We start from the raw sequence: 20,234 nt of genomic DNA, 5'->3' as shown, positions 1-20,234 counted from the left end.
GCCGCGCGCACCTTGATCGTTCCACCGCGAACCCGAGAGCCCGCTGCGGAGAGGTGCACGAGATCAAAGGGACAAGCAAGTAGCCGGGACGCGGTCGAACAATTAAAATTAAATTTAGCAATGTTTTTACGGCGGTCCTCGAGGCATGAAGATTTTTAAGAGATCAACTGCGGGTTCTGTTCGACTGCACTCGTTGCAGAGAAAGAAGTGCATCATCTCGGGCACAGATCCACGTTGTAATTACGCGAAACGCGGACCAAACATTCGTTTCGGGCCCTCGAGTGATCGTTAGTGCTTAATGTTGCGATAACGAAAATTCAGAACGGCGATCAACTCGCTCTTTCGACGACTCTTTTCGAGTCCTTCCATTTCCCTCGGAATTACCTCTGACAGCACGAATCCGTGAATCCTCGATCATTTAAATCTGTCGAATCTTTCGATCTTCGAGCCTTTGATCCTCTGAATCAGCGAATGTTTGAATTATTGCTCCATCAGTTGATAAAGATATATTAACGTAGAGAAATTTTGGATAAAAATTGGCCAACTTCGACCAATGATAACTCCGCGAAAAATCATCGTAGGATGACGACTATTTTTTTAAATTAAAGCTTGAAACCTCTACTTTAAGACATCCTATCTGGATTTTAAGGTTGATGCACCCTCATCACCGTAACCCTTCAAATACGAGACCACGATTGTCAAGATTGTGTCAAAAAATTGCCAAGTTTGACGAAGTGCACGGACTTCGCAAAATTTTTCTCGAAGGTGCCGTTGCCAGCAAAATGAAGTTCGATCCTTCTTCTTTGATTTGAAAAAAAAGAAACTCGGCTGCAATTTTTTTTCGCAAAGTTACAGCACTTTGAAGCAACCCCGATCAATCTCCGAATCCGTCTGCTGTTTCGAACTTCGCCATTTATAAAATCCGGCGTCTACGAATAAATCGACGAAGTTCCAGAAGTTCCAGATGTTCGATGTGAATAAATAGTCGAGGGGGGTGCATCGATCCGCGTCCGCAGAATCGAGACGAGCATCGCGGGCCGTTCGCGCGAGCCGAAAAAAGGAAAATCTCGGTGTCCGGTTGACACGGGTCCGGGGCCATATTTAAGAAAAGAGCGTCCACGCGGATATCTCATCTCGGCGCATACATCTCATTGTCTTCGAGCCTGGAATACAGGCAGAAGTTTTGTAATCTCACGAAACCTCGAGCCGGCTCGCGGCGCGGCGCGGTGCATCGCCGGCGCGGCCGTGCGCTCCGTGTGGTGTGCAGCTGCAGTTGCAGCGAATATATCATCCTCGTGTTGCACCGCGGGCGACCGCGGCCCTCCAAAGCCCCGGCCACGAAGACAACCTATATTTTCTCCACCCAGTTCCAAACTCTTAAGGGCAAACGCGATTCCAGGCCTGGTCCGGCATCAATTATACCTTCCACAAACACGCTCTTATCTCGCCCGCTTACCAACAAGCGCGAACTTCGACTGCGCGGGCTTCGTACGCGTACCGTTCGATCATTTTCCGGGATTCCGCTTTCCTGGATCAGCATCGCCTACGGTCGCCGATCGTCGCTTCCCTGCTTCAACGGAATCGTTTCATCGTAATTCAAAGGTCCGAGGAAATGATTAGTAATTCAAGCATTTTTATCCGTATCCTGATCGAGATAATTGCGTTGGAGCCTATTGTTTGTTGTTGTCGTCTCATTTCACCCTCGCAAATTACAGAAAATCTACGATATTAAAACGATATTCGATGTTTAAATAACTGCAAGATCTTTGTACTTAGAAACTACGGTAAAGTGGAAGCCTTGATAACGATTTAATTCTCCATTATTAATAGATAATAACATATAGTAGTATAGTACATAGTAGTAGTAGATATATGGTATAACACAAAATAATTGCTCACCTAAAAAGCTCGCTTTTAATCTTAACTCTATCGATCCAACCACCGTGCTTCAAATTGCACACGTTTTCAACAGATGCCAGAGCGTAAATTGCAGCATGCAGATAGTTGAACGTAAAACGAATGCGTCCGATTCGCGGCGGTGTAAACTAAAGCGAAAAACCGTGGAAACTCCGACAGCGTCGGTTCCGTTCGAAGGGCTTTGGACACGAGATCGGAGACACCGGGGCGCGAGCCATCGGCGAAGGGACGAGACCGCGTTCGAAAATCCGCTCGATCGAGCGGAAAGATATTGTCGTGTAGAGGTTTCGCAGGAAAGTGTTCGAGAAGTGTTGCTCGAGCGTGAAAAGGATCGAGGATCCTCGAAAAGTAATGGTCTGGTTCTTACCGAGTTCGAATTCCTGACCCCGGCGGATCGCGGAGCCGCGGTTATAACCTCGGAAGAGCACCGAGTCGGAACCGCGTCACGTTAACCGTTCGCGGTGAAGCCGAGGAATCCTTTCCTCTCGGTCCATCGGTTTCTGTGCCGAGAAAAACACTCTGTAGAAACAACTTGCCCGTTGCAAAATCGAGAGGCCCAACCTCCGGGAACGAATTTATGGAATGCTGTAAATACGCCGCGCGGATATCTATCACGCTTTCGATTCTGTTCTCCCTGGGAGTTCGACGGGGAAGCGTTACCGTCAGCCATCTTTCAACTACGGTAATGTCTCTCTAATCGACGCTCGGGTTGTCCACGTAAAATGGACAATTTGAGAAGAGGAGACACGATTATTCGAGCCTCGCGGTACGTTTTCGTAATTGCGAATTAAAACGAGCTGCGAGGCTCGAATAATCGTGTCTTCTCTTCCCAAATTGTCCATTTTTCTGCACAATCTTAGCGTCAATTAGGGACACATTACTGTAATTTACTTCTCCCCGAACGCTCGCACTTCCAACGCCATTTTATAAGCAGAAAATCGGGAATTTTCTTTCGTGAATACTTCGATCGGAACGCTTGTAAAACTGTTTGATATTTTTCACATTTGTATGGAACAAAGACAATCGTTGAACAATTTTTGGAGACCGTCGAGTGTCGCATTCGAATTCTATTCGCACATGGAACGTTGTCGATGGTAATCTTTCTATTCATTCTTAAATATAATTATCCCGTGAAAATGTTTCGTGCGCGCGCGTTGAAATGGAAACAGCTTCATATAAATGATCTCGGAACGATCGTGGAGCCACGAGTGCCTAACGCGTTTCTGAATGATAATGGAAACGTTTCTCTCTCTCTCTCTCTCTCTCTCTCTCTCTCTCTCTCTTTCGTGCGATCAATTTGAAAAGATGATTCTCTGCGAACAGATTAGTCGATTAATTATGATTTTCCCGTCGACGTTATCGCGTGAAGAAGATTTTTCAGGTGTCCAGTCGAAGCGTCGACTATCCCGAGGAGCTGTGAAAAATATCATAGTTACGGGATCGGTGATTTACGCATGATTTTCGAACAAGTGTCAAAGTGTTTTAACCGGCGCCTCTTGGCCATCGTTTTCCTTATTTACGACGCGTAAAATACTTTTCTTAATTATGCCACGGCTTTAAATCATCGTGCATCAGGTGTCCTCGGTAGCTCCGCAATAAAAGTCTCGCCGCTGACATCAGGTAGCTTTGACTGTTGCTACAGCTGTTGTGCAACACCGACGTGTTAATGAGACTGGCGTTTTACGATACGTCGAAAATTTTACGCTGCACGGCCGGCAACGGGCCGTCGCGGGGACGGATTCGCTTTTCGTGAACTTTCGAACGATACCCCGAACGATGCATTAATATCCCGAATAATTGAATATCAATCATACCGGATACTCAGCGACTGCTAAGAACAAATTTTATTACGCTTTTAAATAGTGGCCGGCCGGCCAGCCGTTCTATAGTAAAAAGCGCCTTTCGAGATTCAGCTATCCCGCTGACGTTATCCGACGATCTAGAAACAACGAGGCTGCTCGATACGATGATATATCGATCAGAGATGCCTATAATCTCCGATAAATAATTACCGGGGCCGTTTAATAGCATATTCACAGAAACGTAATAAAAGTTTAATGCGTCTTCTTGCAACTATAAATTTTTCCTACGGAGTTAGTAACCGCTAAATGTAATATTTTACAACCGTGATTTATTTAGTAACTACGCGCGATTGGCAATCACGGTTCGGCCAAGAAATTTCATCGTCGATGCGAGAGAAATGATTCCAATTCGAACTAACGTGACCTCTTCTCGTCGATATCTCCCGCGAACCGGAGGAAACGTTTTCGTTTTCGGAAAAATACCGGAACATTTGTACCCGTAGGTTGGAACGGTTGTTCGGCAGAACAGAACAAAGCAATTAAGCGATATGAATCTAGGACGAACGATGTACCCTCGGTACCTCGCCAGCCGCTGTTATAACTTTTGTTAACGCTACCGCATCCAACTGGCTGCATTCGCCACGGGCTGTTTTACGCTCACGGTAACGCCTTATTTGGGATCGCAGTATGCAAAACACGAGGTAGGATGAACCGATGCTCGGAATTTACGTTTACGACTCCCTGTCAAGTTGTACACTACTGTGCTGGCGATTCGGTTTGGAAAAAGCGAGAATACCGGCTGAAGTCTAGCCCTCGGTCGGGTTTAGATACGTCCGTGATTCGAGAATCGTTCCGACGGCGTTCGCAAGAATTTCTGTATTTACGAATACGATCACTTTTTCACCGACCGAATAGAACAATTTTAATCGACGATACTTTCAATTTCTTGGTCTCCGAATTGTTGAATCACTCGTTTTTTGGACGCTTCGATCTTTCAAACTTTGGATTCCTTCAATTTTTTTTAGAGATCTTTGAATTACCGAATTATTTAATCTTCGAATTCTTGGATTATAAACTCTTTGAATCGTCGAATTATTCTGCATCTCTAATATCTCTTTAATATCACCTAAGTCCTTAGATCTTTGAGTTTTATAATGTCTGGGTATTTTCATATTTGGATTGAGATCTTTTTTAATAAAAAATATCTTGACTTATTTACTGCTTCCATTTTCGTAACAATAATCTGCTCCAGTTTGTCGCCGTTACGCGGGAGCAGTCCTTCGACTTTGCATTGAAAATTCCACGAGCGTAGAGAAACAGTAAATTCGCACAGAATTTCTTTATGCGCCGATGCTCCGTGCTAGACTCGACCGACGCCCGGAATTTGTGTCGAACAGGTATCAGAAATTCCGGTCACCTTCCACCTTTTGTTAATCGCGACCTTTATCTCGCGTGTAACTCACTGCAGGAAACTTTACATTCCTTGACCTTTATTAATATTTAAACAGTCCAATGGAAAGTCCCGCACTTTCTTTTTATTGTTATTATTAGCACCTTCGTTTCCGTCTAATATCAATCCGACAACGCAGCACGAGGTAATCGTCGAACTAAGAATAATTTGAATTCTAAACACGTTCCTTAAATAATAATATAATATTTAGATAATATACATATATATAAATATTAAATAATATTTTTCAGATTATTATTTCTAGATTTTCAGGAAATGAATCACGGTGCCCCAGCGATCGCACAAAATTATAGAACATCGAAATCTTGAAATAAATCATAAAGCTTCGGCAATACGTTGTAAGTTATTTTCGTATTGATCTTTTAAGTGACATTTAGTTGATACTCCATGACATTAACGCACACTTAGCAAACGTAAAGTCATTCTCTTGCAATTATAGATGCTTGGTGCACGTCTACGGTTCGTACAGAATTATATTAATTTAGATATCATACGTGTAAATTATTCGATCGAAATTCATTCTTGGTAACAAATAAAACGTGCGAAAACGACAAATACCCCCTATTTGCAGTTTTGTCGACCAACTGCGAACAAGTGCACTCAATCATCCCTAATACCTGAAATCGCGACAACTGCATCAAGCTCGAACATTTTCATTAACTCTTAACCAATCGCTGCCAGTTATTGTTTCAGTAAATATTTCACGTTTGCAAATTAATAAGCGCAAGTCAATTTTCGTCGAAACGTTGCACACTTGTGTTAATAGAGGATTACACGAATAGTAATAATAATAGTTATTATTATTATATTATATTTTAATAATATATATTACATCATAATAATAATTAACGCACGCGAGCTGTTGCGTGAAAGTCGCGCGTTGCCGTCGCGGCCGCGGCAATCCGGTTAAGGGTTAAAACCTCTCGCCGGTGAATTAGCATTCGCAATAAAAGAACCCGGAGGCACAGCAACATTCTAAAACCGCTATTCGACGTCCGAATAACTAACGTAACATCTCTGTCGAACGTTTCGAGGTCTATCGTCGACCGATCAGGATTCCCGATCGAATCGGGCCGAGAAATTCCTGTTGTTCGCGTACGGTAAATCTGATCGGTGGCTACGCCACTGTGCAACAGCGAACAAGAACCGGTGACCTGCCACGCCCTGTGGAGGTCGTCGCGCGCCTCTCTCGCGGACGACCGGCACACCGACGCCGACCACGGCACCGTTCCGACGGCGACCGCGACGACCGACGGGACCGACGACCGACGACGACCGACGACCGACGACCGGTGCCCACACCAGCACCAGCCTAACCAGATCAACATCGCCCCACTGCTTCCCGCTACGCTCTGTCTCCCACTGCACTTCCGTCTCCACCTTTCTCCTATCCTTCTCGCACCCCTCTTTCACCAGCTCCCTATCTCATCTCTCTTCTTTCGCTACTTCTCCGACTCCGCCGCCTGCGTCTTCATCTCCGGCGGATTCTTCGCTCCGAGAATCTCTTCGCGAACTCTCTCACACAATCCCTTCACCGCAGATAACTCTTTGTCGTCTTCGAAAAATCCGCGATCTTGGCAACGCTGCGGTCGCCGGATGAGATTTCAGTTGAGCCTCGTTTATCCGCGCTGATCAGGGAAACGTCGGGTGTTCGGTTAATGGAACTGTTGTTCCGTTGCCGCGACAGGTTCGACGTTTAACGGCGTGCACGTTGGGTGGACGCGTGTTCGACGTTTTGTAATTACGAAGAGAATATTTATTGGTCTTAGAGGAGATTGGGGATGACGAAAAATTCGGACGTTGAACGTTTTGGCATTCGACGTGGAAGGGTGCACCCGTTCAGTTGGCGTTCTGTATTAGAATTACAGTACTGTCTCCCTAATTGACAATCGATGTCAATCGATAAGCATAAAAAGCGAGCAACAGGGCTCGAACGATCGTATCTCCTCCTCCAAAATCGTCCATTTTTGTGGACAATCCGAGCGTCAATTAGAGAGACATTACTGTATATCTTTTATCGATATTTAAATGTATATTATTATATTTATGAATGTTATATTACTTATTATATTGATATATCATATATATTGTATATAATATTATAATTTATAAGATCTGCATTTATCCCGAAAAGCTTCATAAAAATTCCTAAATACCTGGACTTTAGTGGACCCAGGAACATCGACGGAGTTTCGAAACGATTCGGTAGACTAAGAGGACTCGCAGTTACAGTAGCGGGCCCCGATCTGGACACAAAGTGCAAAGGATCAAGTCCCGTTCGCACGTCCTGCTCGTCCTCATCAGCCCGCGAGACGCAATCATTCACAGGACCACGCCCAGTTTATTACCGAGGCCTCGCTTCTATTTTCCGCGGCGAGTTTTACCCTCATTGCGTCGGGGTTCGTTAAAACACTGTTATCTCTGATTCCTTCCAACCCTTTTGTATTATTTTGAGCGTGGCCCCGAGCCACGGACCGGCAGCCGGCTCGTTACCGGCCATATTTGCTCGCGTTTTAATTATCATTTTGCTCCGCGCTCGAAACGATACCGGGCTTAGGAGTAATTAGAGCCGGATAACTCGGCTAACCGTGAATTAAGCCCGAGGAGATACCGAGTTATTTAGATAGCCGGTGAATCGTGTCGCGTAGGAAGCCGCGAACTGTCGTTTCAAGAGGGAAGTACGCATCCTGTCGCAATCTTGTCTCAGTTGGCCGCCGGTTCTTCGAACTTCACCTGCGAGCAGAAACCTATTAATAATGCTGCAAGATACACGGGGTACGGTTTTCAGACGTACGAGCTACCATGCGGCGAGGCGAAAACTCTGCTTTTAAAACTTTTAATATACCGTTCTATTGTTTGCGGAGAAATTCGGTGTAACGTAAAATGTTCGCGACCGATGTCGACGCCGGTTTCCAGAAATGGTTAGCGTTATTTTTCAAAAGCGAATGGAAAATGTTTATCAAGTATATAATGTCTCTGTAATTCAGTTTATTGCGCGCAGTTGCCAAAGGAAAGTTGCGGACTAAAATCTTTCATCCGTTTAGTTCGAATGTTTCCTTTCCTTTCATTGTTATTTATGCCTTAAAAAGAGACTGGCTGGTAATAATTAAAACTAAAATAATCTCTAGTAACAATAAAACTAATTTTCAAGCCCGCGCGTTCATATAACTTCGTAGGAAAATCGGAGAGACGCACCTGCGCGCAGAAAACATTCTTAAAGTGGATAAAAAAAGAAAAAGAACGCAACGTGCCCCTGTGAATAAAAAATTGCGAGATGTTTACGATCGTGATATTAAATCGGCGCGCGTAGGTTTAGAAGTAAGCCGAGAAATGTCCATCGGGGTCGTGTAGGCGAGAGCCTCGCAGCGTCTTTTTATTAATAAACGCGAAGTCGGAGGCGGTCCAATTAAAATAATTAAAGGAGCGACTGGCCGCGCGCGTTCGTACGTCAGCGTCGTTCGCCGAGGTCAGAATTAAGACGTTTCATCAGACACCGAAATTGTCGGAAGATAGTAATCGTGGAAGTTATCGGAGATTATAGGAAACCAGTCCCTGAATGGCGGAGCCGAAGGGGACTTGGCGCGGCGCGGCGCGGCGCGGTCGCAAGAATTCAGACTCGCCAGAAGCTCGGAAACACATCTCGCTAATTAAGAGCCAGCTATCACGAGCCACGGCGTATCCCCAGCAAACAGAGAATCAAAAGCGGAGAGAGGCTCGTTCTGCATTCCCATTTCTGCTCGGCAGGAACTTATCTGCGGCTTTCCGTGTTCCAAGGATCCCGTTCGGAGGATCGCCGATTTGCTTTTATCTCGTCCCCGAGCCCCTCGAAATTCGTCGGAATAAAATCGTTCGGGCTTGAACAAGAATATCGGCTGCCTGCTCGCTCGCTCGTTCGCTCGCTCGTTCGCTCGTTCGCTCGTTCGCTCGCCTCGCCTCGCCTCGTCTTGTTTTCATCGGGAGGTCTCGCGCAGAGACATAAAGAGACCGGTAGCGTCGTGACAGTGAGCGTGGCTTCATTACCGGGGAACCTGTTAGTTATGCTAATATCGGCTTGCAAACCGTTCATTATTGTTGATGAGCAATTAATACGCCTGCCTGCCTCCTGGCCGGCAGTGCTAATGCACTCTGAATGTCTCTCAATTACATGGCGACACGACCGTGGCCCGGCTCCGCACGGCCATCATCCCATCGGCCCGCGAGCTTCGACGCCGATGCACTTTTCCGTGACGATCGTCTTCTCGTTTTGCATCCGAAATCCGACGGAAATTCCCGCCGACCGACGGACTGCTATCGAGTTTATTCCCTCGGCTTCGACGACGTTTTACCGTTCCACACCGGACCACATCGATTAGAGTCACCACGAATTTACGGTTTCAATCGTTTCGATACGGGAACTTTCGATCCCGTCTCGGCGTTTATACAAGATAGAACGAAAAACAATTTCTATTTCCGCGCGTCCGTTTCGGAGACTTCGATCACGGAAGAACGAAACTTTGTTTCGACTTCGACGACGCGAGCAACATTCGTGTCCGGCGGATTACGACTGAAAATGTTCTCGTCCGCGGCTCGTTACGGTATGCAAGGAGTTGGCATAAAATTTCAGATGCTCGCGCGAAGTGTCTCGGTTAAACCAGCTGCGAATGGAAATCTGCATACGCGCGCGCCGAGCGGCCGTAAACAGTGCGAGCGCGAAACCAAGCGGAAAAATAACAGGCCTATCCCACGGCGCGCTCGCACCTAGCATAATTAAACAATCTAGAACCGATCTAGGAACTGTAAACTGTCCGACCGGACATCGGGATCGGATTAAACCGAAGGTATTATCAACGTCGCCACCAGCAGCGACTCCGCGGCTATTTATCGGGCTGGAATCCGGCCGGTCGAAGAAGAAGATCTTAACCGGGCCCCTTATCGCGCGGTCCCCGTGGCAAGGAAAAAACAGCCGACTCAGAATTTAAATTGCCACCGATCGGCGGGCGCTGCTATCGGCCGCTGGGCCCGCTCGGCCGATCGGGTTGCGGCCCCCGATCTTGTCCGCTGCCAATGGCGCCACGACGCCATTACGATACAGTAAGGAGAAAATTGCCCGGTCCGGGCCCGGCGATACATGCTCTCTTAGATCCTGTCCCGGGGCGAGATTTCGGATTACTCCGGGCTATCTCGCGGCCCCGTAGAAGTCGTTTCGAGAAATCGATAAGCCCCGCCACGTGAGCGGAATAAATTGCGCTCTTCGGGGGAGGGGGAGTCGATCGAACAATCGGAGAAAGTATCCCGGGCCGAGGGTGAACGAAAAATCCGCGAGAGGTCGGCTCGATAACGAGATCGTGATATCCGCGATGACATACGCCCGGTGTCTTTCGATCGGATCATTTAGATGCGATCGGAGAGATCGTTTACTACCAGGCTGCTTCAATGGGCATGCGGTTCGATCGTTCTTTTTTTATTCGATTTTTAATCGATTTATTCGCTTCATCGATTTTCTCGATTTTATTCTTTCCATTTTGATACAATTCTACTGAATTTTCCACGATTTTGATTTTCACTGCGTTGATCGTTTTAATCGCTTTTGTACCATTGCATCGTTTTGTACCATTGCATTTTTAATGCTGCGCTTTATTCCAAACAGTTTCGAACGGTGTCAGTTATCCCGACAAGCTTTTTAATATCTCGATTCACTTTTCCATAATTTTTTAACGCGTCGCACGCTGTTACCCGACTTCTAATATGGAATCATGCGACGAATGAGACACGTGGGTGGCTGCAGTTTATCGCGGAGTTTACAAATTGCCGCCCCCGCGCACTGCCTATGAACCAGCGCATTCTGTTATTGGCTAAATCCTTGATAAATGTTCGTTTCTCGGGCGGTCCTTCGTAATAACTCGTTATTAAAGCGCGGCCGGCGATAAACTAGCGGCGATAAATCGGTCTGATTCGCGGCACTCTCGCGGATCGCGTTTCCCCGTGGCCAGCGCAAAATACGAGCACAATTCGATCTGTATAATTTAACGTTTGCCGGCGAGCAAGTTCAAGTTTTCCGGTCGAATTTTATTAGACCCTTCCGGAACGATATAGTGCCAACAAATTGCACAATGTGACCGCATAATGAGCACTCGAGGATCGACGGTTTTACGCGCAACCGAAGTGCCGCGAGAGAACAGAATAATAAGAATTAATTAAATTATACTTTTAGATTTGCTTTTCATTTTTCTATATTTACATCGATGCAATTGTTAACCGTTCTACGATACCATGGCGAAGGAGTTACGATAAAATTCGTTGTATCCAAAAAATGAAAATAATTCGACGTATCAACGCTGTAGGAAATTCTTGATCCCCTTTTCAACTTAGAAATAACTCTAGAAATAATAATACAATTTCGTCCGCGTTCGATTTCATCGCAGAAGAGACGAACGACGAATAAAATCGATCGCGAGCGAAAGAAAGAATAATCCCGCGACTTTGACAGCAACCATAAGCCCGCGAGACTGGGATCGTTCGACGATTAAATCGGAAATCGCGATATTACGGATTTAATGTCGGCGTCATCCTCTGATCGATGACGCCGTGCCCGAAGCTAGATCGGTCCAAGGATCCCCCTCTGTGTGTCGTGTCTATGCCGCTCGATCATGCGTTATCGATCACCGCAACGGAAAACAGCATTAAGTTCGCCTCTCTGTGTACCTCTTGGCGAGAACACGTGGCGCGGCTGGCTCGAAGGAGACCGCTCGCTCGCATATAAAACAGAACTTCTCAATCTATCCGGCGGGTTCCCACATTCGCGACGCATTCAGACACCGTGTTATCGATCGATACGGTTCCCATGATAAAGCCGCGCCTATGGAGCCTCGTGTGCAAGCGCGATATTGCGCGACGATCGAGAGAGCTTCGTCCACCGATCTTCCTAGACAGCTGCCACGAGGTCGCCGATCGTTTTTTATTCCCAAGGTCGTTTCCTTGCGAACCAGGCTCGACATAAAAACCGTATCGAAATGAAATCGCCGATCTGTTCGCGACCGTTTCGTCGAGATCAATTTACGCGCGCGATAGATTAATTTAGAAATCGACGAACTTTTATTTGGCCCTCTAGATTTTTGCGCCTTCTATCTATATATAATGATTACGTGTTATTACGTGTATATTAATACACGCTCCATGAAAAGAACATCGTCGATTGAATAACAACAACGGTCCCGTCTCGCCTCGTCCGGCGCATCAATCACGTAATCAATATTAACGACGTCTGTAAACAGCGGCAGCGTATAATTTACAGGCTTAACGTTAATTAATTGAGAAGCCGGGAACGCTCATTAAAGGTTCCGGAAAAATCGCATTGTACTTTGAGAAATGACTTTCCGCGTGCACGTTGACAAGCCGCGGAATGCCTCCGAGATGTTCCCGACACCTGATAAATCCCTGACGGTATAGCGCGGCTGAAATGAAAAAAAAAACGCGACGGGCATCTGCGACGAGAGGCGGAGAAAAAAATCGATTAGGCGGAGGAGCACTCTAATAAATCACTCGAATAAAGGCCTCGCCGGTGTGTTTCTAGCTGAAACGAATTTAGATCTGGTCTCCCTGACGCGTGTCCATCAGCCGAGGCAAGCTCATCGATCATGGATCACCGATTCACGGATTCGACAGCTACTAATACGCGGTGCCGGCGCATCGTCGCGGAGAAATTCGATAAACATTGTAGATGTTCGCCCCCGAACAAAAATGCCCCGTCTCTGACAATACTATTTATTTAGCGGCCAGCATATTCTTCCGCCGGTCGTGATTAATGAATTGACCCCTTCTGCCCGATGCGTGGGTGTGTGCACACAGTCCTTCGAACTCCGGGGATAAGCGAATCCCGGTAATTAATGGAAGCGGAAGAAAAGAATGCTCGGACGACCGTCGCGACGGCGGTCGCGAACTTATGACACGATTTTCTATGTTATTTCGACGAATATCCGAAGGAAAATGCATTTCAATCACGAGATTAAACCGAGATTTATTTGCGAGTATAACAATAGGATCGAGAATTCGAAAGCTTACGTTTAATCGTGCAATTTCGGCTGTATTCGGCAAATTTCTCGATCATTTTTCTTCGCACAATTTCCATTTAGCGAGTGCGAAGACAAACTATGCGCACGTAGCATTGTTATACACAAATTGAAACAATCGAACAGAGACGACAGTTTATTTATGGCCGCGGCGCAACGACCTTTCTTAATTAATTCTGACTGGTTTCGCAGACCCGCGCAACTCGAATATATTCCCCCATGCACAATTCTTCCTTTCCCTTTAAAATCAAGTAGTCGTGCCAGTTGATAAGGCTCCCGTGAAGAAACTTCAACGTTGATGCAATCATCGTTGTATCTGCGGGAACACGAGGTAGCAAGACAGTCCCTTAGCGTTTCCCGCTTTATCAACGACCAATCACAAATTCTTGAATAATAAATCGCGCCAATAATTTATCCGCTCGCGGCTGTACCGTTTTAACTGTACACACCGTCGATAGGGTCGTCGATTTCTAAACGCGCGGCGCCGTGACATCGGGAACACAAGGGGGAGAAGGGGGGGAGGAGGGAGACGTTTTCGTTTTTCACGGAGATGGAATTATACGGAGAGGTTTCGGGGCCCCGAAACAAGACATCAACTTGTTAATTTGTCTCGACGAAAGTGGGCGCAACACCGGCGACTTCCTTATACGAATGAAAAATGCGTCCTCGGGGAACTAAATTGACCATAAGCGGAGTGTATTCGTCTGTGTCCGTGCCCGAAGCGAAGCCGCGCTCGCGGCAGCGAGAACATCGATCGTTTGCGCGTTTCGTGGCAGCGATCGCGCCACCTTCCAATCCTCGCTCATTTGTATTCCCGGGTATCGGTTGTTGCGCAATCGTCAATTCACTCTCCGGACACACTTCTCATTTTATTGATTTGATTCGAGAAAAATTCTGCGGCAAAGGAACTCTCGGAACTCATGGAATGGGTAATGCAAGTTTGCAAAAAGATTCGCGGTCCAATCAATGCGCGACTCTCGTTTTTATAGTTCTTGACAATCGATGTCTATAAAAACGAGCCGCAAGGCTCGAACAATCGTGTCCTCCCCTCCCAAAATTGTCCATTCTTATGCGCAATCTGAGCGCGAATTAGGGAGAAATTACTGCAATTACTGCGCTTCAATTTAGGCTGAAACAAAGTGGATACTAATAACCATATATTTCTTAAAAATCGAGCAGAAGCAGACTCTATTAATTTATATTAAATTTATATATATTAAAATCATATTAAATATATATTATATTAAATATTGGATAGTTGGGATAATCGTCTCTGTTTGGTCATCTCTCGAACTCGAAAATCGGGGACTACTTTCAGTTGGCCGTGACACTACAGAGCCGTTTCTATTTATAGAAGCGCACACTTTTTCCAGACGGACGACAGCGAACGTATTTTGGTAGCGGACTGAATCCACGAACGGCTCGACGGCGTCCACCGGAAGTGAGACGGCCGAGGTCAGGACTAAAGATCTGAACGCGCCTACGAGCACCGTTCGAGAATTTAAATTAGCCTAGAAAGTTCAGGGTCAGCCAGGCTAGGAGCCTGTGCGTGCGCACAGCGACGAAAACCGTCAAGGAAAGTCGGTCGCCGATCGAAGGAAATGATAGCCGCGGGCGGCGGTGAGGAAATCGATTCGATCGGAATTTTTGCCGCGGAGAGAACGCTCCCGTGAAAGGAAAAGCGATACCACGGATCGTTTTCGTGTCCGCCGATCTATCCGAACTGCCATCGGTCCATCGAAACACCTGGTACACGCTCCACAGTTTCGCCCTCGCACCCCCGGACGCCCTTGCAGCCACGCGGACACCTCGGGTTTTCCTAAGCGGATTAAAAATCGGCGACCTCGAAGCACATCGACCTCTCTCCCCGGTCTCACCTCCGACCTCGGGGCTCGCTCGTTGCACCAGCAACAGCACCGGCAACAGCAACGGCAACACTCGAAAGAGCATAGCAGGGTGATCAAACGGGGAAAGTGGTCGCCCGGAGCCGGAGGAGAGCCTCGCCTCTTCGAGGCGGTCTCTTCGAAAGGCAACCTTGCAATGACCTCTGGTGAACCCGGGTACCAGCCTCGGAGCGCAAGTTGCCGCGCATGGCCAGTCACAACGCGAGAGAAAGAAAGAAAGAAAGAAAGACGGAAAGAAAGCGAGAAAGGGAGGGAAAGGAAAAAGAGAGAGAGAGAGAGAGAGAGAGAGAAACAGAGAGCGAGAGCGAGAGAGAGATAGCGACAAGGGGAGAAGAGGGGCTATATTATACAGCCATAACCGTGGGTCTCACACACGCAGGAAACCGAGGCGAGGGGAGAGTGCACTGTGCACCTATGGCCACCGGCGGACCTCCGTGCGGTTGGCAGTTATCTGCAGGAAATCTACTGTTGTAGGTATGCCAGCCAGCAGATCTGGGCGGCGGCGAGGCGCGGCGAGGCGCGGCGCGGCGAGCAGGGGCCCGAGCGGGGCCCGAGGGGGGCCAGGGGGTGGCCTGGCCAGCGAGAGAGGGGCACGGTGCCCTGGTGTCCCCCTCGAAACCGCCACTGGCAGTTGTGAACTGGCATACTGGCATCCGCGGCCGGAGAGGCGAATGCCAGCACCGCGGATAGAGTAGAACACCGTGCTACCAGCGGGGGATCGCGGTCCCGATACAAGATACTGCCACGTGTTACACGCTGTTCGCCACCAGAAGAAACGCTCGGTGTCCTTTCTCTCTTCTTTCGTGTTGCTCTTTCGGTGATAGCCCGGATGTCCTGGCCGGCAGGCGTGGCCGACCACCTCGAACAATGCGCGCGTTCGGTCTTCCGGGTGTTTGAATAATGGGCCACGCCGGACGCCGACCATGGGACCATGCCACCATGCCACCATGCCACCATGCCACACCATGGGACCATCGGACCAGCGCTCTCTAAGGACGGCCGGTCGCGGTCGCGTGTGCGCGCTCCGGAGATTTCAATGCCGGGATATATAGGCCTCTGCGCGCTGACTCGACCGATCGGCCGCGTTTCTATTAGCTTCCCGCCGCGCCGCGTGGCGCCTACCTTTCGCACCGACCGTCGTTTCTGCGTTATATTTTGACTGCAACGTGTCGTTACGACGACGCTTTTTTGCACCCGTACTTTCCACGATTTTCGTCTACGTCCCGAGGAAAACTTTGAGTTTCATGAACAGACTATAGAATGATCTTTGCGCAATATACGAAGCATAACGAGTCCGAGATTGCGTAACGATCGCCTCGATCTCTTCTAATGCCTTCGCGATTTCGTACTTCGATCTGTAAAATCAACCGACTGTTCGCGAGGCTGCAGAATTTATGCCAACGCCCACACTTCGCGTTTTAATAAACATCGTTGCGCATCACTCCGTTTCTCTGGCGTCGCGGCATTTTATTTACAATAAAGAACATAAACTATAATACAACTCAATTCAATTATATTACAATTTGAAACGTTGATTGTTTCAATCGGTCCGATCTCGACTCTTCGATTGTTGGTAACACACTTCCTTGGCAATCCCTATCTTCCATTATTTTTTAAGGAGTTGTTCACAAGAAGGCAGTTTCACATTGCAGCGACTTGATTTGGCCAAGTCGCCTTAACAATATATTAATTATTGCAGCCCGCGATCGATCGCACACGACCGCGAACTTTATTTCTTATAGCAATCGTTGACGCGATTATCGCATAAAATTCGAGCATCGATTTTTATCAGCTTCAAAGCCGCGAACTGTCGCGCAGCTTGGCTTCTCGAGAAAAATCATCGATCCGCGATTTTGATCGGTGCACCCTGCCACGTTCGGGTCGCGATAAGATCCGCGGTGAAGGGGGCGAAGCGGGGAGAAACGAAGCGGTCCGGTGATAAACGATTCCGGCGACGAATTAATGACAACTCGCGGTGGAGAAAGCTGAACACCGTGCCGGCTGCGGGAACGGTGGTAGCCTTTTCACTGATGGCGGTCGGATCCCTCGCGTGTTGAACGACTGTGTGCCTGCGTAATGACTCCGCGCGCTGATATTAGCACGCCCCTCGGATTTTTTCCTGACCCGATCTTGACCAGGGAACACCTTATTCCGAGGAGATGCAGTTGTTTCGCGAGCTTGCGTAATCGGCTTAATGCGCCGTTTGCCCGCCGTTTAGCGCGGACTCTCGCTACTCGTTAAGCAAACCGATTGCTAAATTATTAGCCCTGCGCCGAACTCCGCGGGAACTGGCACGTGGGGGCTGCGAATGTTGATATAGTAAATAGACGCGGGGGTGGATCTTTTCGATCACAGACGAAGATCTGAGTTCGATCTCTTGCAATCCTCTGCCGCTTCTCTCGATTCGACGGATCTTCTTTCAACAATTTTATCTTGCCTTTGTTTCGTCCTCTTCAACTTCGATGATACACTTTGTAAAGAGTTAGTCACAAGTTTTTCTGTTTATTCTTATAAAAGATTGAACTTGTAAATTTAATCGTACATGTTTGCGCTGTATTGTTTCGATCTGTACGAATCTCATCGTCCACTGACGATTATTGTATGAATATACGAATAATATTGTATCGAAGGAGATCGAATAAATTTTCACAAGATTGGAAGGTCAACTTTTAATGGACCTTCCGTCGATTTTAAATCGTGGAAACGAGCAGTCGCGACGGCAACGCGAGTTGGGATCGGTAATACGATGCTCGATGCTTGAAATTCATTTCCTAGAACATCGGGCACCGGCGCGGAATCCGTCGCATAATAAAGAAAAATCGAGCACAACATTCCGTGCCGGTCGACAAATATGAATTTACCTCTGGTCGCATTCGATATCGAAAGAGTCAATTGCACGGGCCATTTCGTCGATTTCAATCGTTAGCGATCCGCGAAGCTGCAGCCTTTTCGAAGATCGCTTCTGGTTAATGGATTTCCGGTCCGCGGGATTTTAAATTTCAATCGCTATTAACGCGCGAGTGTGTTTGCTTAACGAGATCGAGAGCCAAGATTGACAGCGATGTCAGGCGTTCTGGTTTAACGATTTTTCGTTCCGAGCAGAATTGCAAACGATCTCGTTATTCAGCGAGCACGCGTGTTGGCGTACGCACGATGGCATAAACGACTTTTACGATCGTGAAATTTATATTGCTGCCAGGATGAAATTTTACGAGTTCTCACAGTGTGTGTCTTACAAATTGCTTTCTCCTCCGGGTTATACCAACGGTCGTACTTTGTGATTTCGATTTACAAGTGATCCCGGTTTCTTATCGATTCACTATAATTAATTTCCTATCGCGTGAATGCAAAATTCTTGCTGTACGAGCTCGAATTCGAATTTAAAAAAAAGCAAAACAAAACATTATACTCTCGTACAATTTTATAGGAATTAATCGACGAATGATTTACGCGATTACCATACGATACGAATGTAAAAGAACAATAAAGAGATCTGCTAATTCGACGCGAATGTACGCACGAGTCGGTGTTGCTTTGAAAGCGACCTAAGTCCAGTTTCCAGAACCATCGAGCTATAGTTGCCTGAATATTTACGTTTCTATATTATATTTATATAATTTATATAATTTATATAATTTCATTTCAGCAAAGCCTCTAGAACGAGGCTCAACCCTTGGAGACACATATACTACCATATATTATACTATAGTATATTATATTATAGTATACTACATATACTACCATGTTATCAGTTGGCAATACTTTTAAATGAATGTGCTTGGACCACTTTCGAAATAAACGGTTCGGCGACGTCCGAGTGCAAAGGGTTAAACGTGGAAAGATTGCCAACTCCGAGACTGCTCTTGCCAGCTCCCGGAACGGAAGCGTTCCAAAATAATTCAGCGACCAGTTTGGAAAAACTCGGGATAGACGAGCGTGTATCTCGAGCGTTTCCAGGCGTTCTGTCCGCTCGAGCAGCGAACACGGGGGCTCTTAATCTCGGCTGTATCAATTTTACACGAGTCCGCGTGTAAAGGCTCCTCCGCGGAGCGGCTCCGTGGCGATGCGGTATCAGGCTTCTCTGTGTCGAGTGTCGAGCAACGGCACAGCTGCACGGTTGCGCTCGATCGGCATAGGTGACGTAACAACCCGCTCCCACATACGTTCATACATCACGCGAGTCTCGCGAGAAATGAATATATAAAGCCGCCTTTCGAATCCCTCGCGCCGCCGCGTCGCGCCGCGCCACGGCCGCCGCGGCCTCCGCGGCCGCAACCACAGGACATGCGAGCACCGCGGCTACCGGAGTGAGATATTAACTGTCCAATCGGTATCGCGGCGGTTCACGGTAGATCGGACCTCGCCGGTTCTAATGGGCAAGCCCTCGTTTCCAGCGAACGCGACTTGCTGTCCATCGAGCCGACAGAGTAACCGCGTTCCCCGGTTGCGTGGCCCCCCCGATAATAAGGAATTCCACCGATGCTGGCTCGGTTAGGCTATCTGCTGATTTCCGAGGAAAAGGAGACCGACGACGCTGCATCGCGCCGCCTGGAAGCTCTACGCGGCCGCTAACTCTGTGCCGCAGTCGAGGCGGCAGCGGTGCAAGCACCTGGTGCATCGTCGTGAGAAAATCGGTTCGAAACGGAGATCTTGTAGTCGGGGGTTTTCTGGAAGACGATTTTGTATCGCGGAGCTTCTCGTGACACGGATATTGACTGAGTCCGTTAAGGCAAACTGGAGTCGTTTATGTCGGTGCAGCTTTGTGCACCTTGCTTCGAACGATGCTGCAGGAAACAATTGATCGAACAGTTTCTCTTACGACGGCAGAAGAGTTGGATTGTATAATTGAAACAATTTGGATTCTAGGGTGACATTTTCTACATTGGGATGCAATAGAACAATATCAGAATCATCTGTTATTCAGATACTTTTTTCCTGTAATTAGCTCGATCGAAGACGAATTATTGTGCGATTTATTGTACGAATCGATAAAGATGACATCTGGCATTTTAATAAGGCAATTGTTTCATTATCTGGAGATCGATGTCGCTCTTCTTTTAGCCCGGTTAATCGAGGTTCTACCGTGATTTATTTA

At 47.4% G+C, this 20,234-nt stretch overlaps 1 protein-coding gene across 7 annotated transcripts in view; it reads right to left on the bottom strand.

The window, feature by feature from the left end:
* LOC117218845 (uncharacterized) overlaps positions 1-20,234 on the bottom strand; it is a 220,613-nt gene that overhangs the window by 8,788 nt on the left and 191,591 nt on the right. The window contains exon 8 of one of the 7 annotated variants that reach the window (XM_033467535.2): positions 1,788-7,923. The exons of the other annotated variants lie outside the window; for them this stretch is intronic. Coding sequence (XP_033323426.2) covers positions 7,894-7,923 — 30 coding nt within the window. The 3' untranslated portion in view covers positions 1,788-7,893. Of the gene's footprint in view, positions 1-1,787; positions 7,924-20,234 lie in introns of those variants that run through there. 7 annotated transcript variants of the gene reach the window in all.

Source organism: Megalopta genalis, chromosome 4, assembly GCF_051020955.1.
Source record: "Megalopta genalis isolate 19385.01 chromosome 4, iyMegGena1_principal, whole genome shotgun sequence".
Lineage (NCBI taxonomy): Eukaryota > Metazoa > Arthropoda > Insecta > Hymenoptera > Halictidae > Megalopta > Megalopta genalis.
This window is presented reverse-complemented; position numbering and strand designations above follow the sequence as displayed.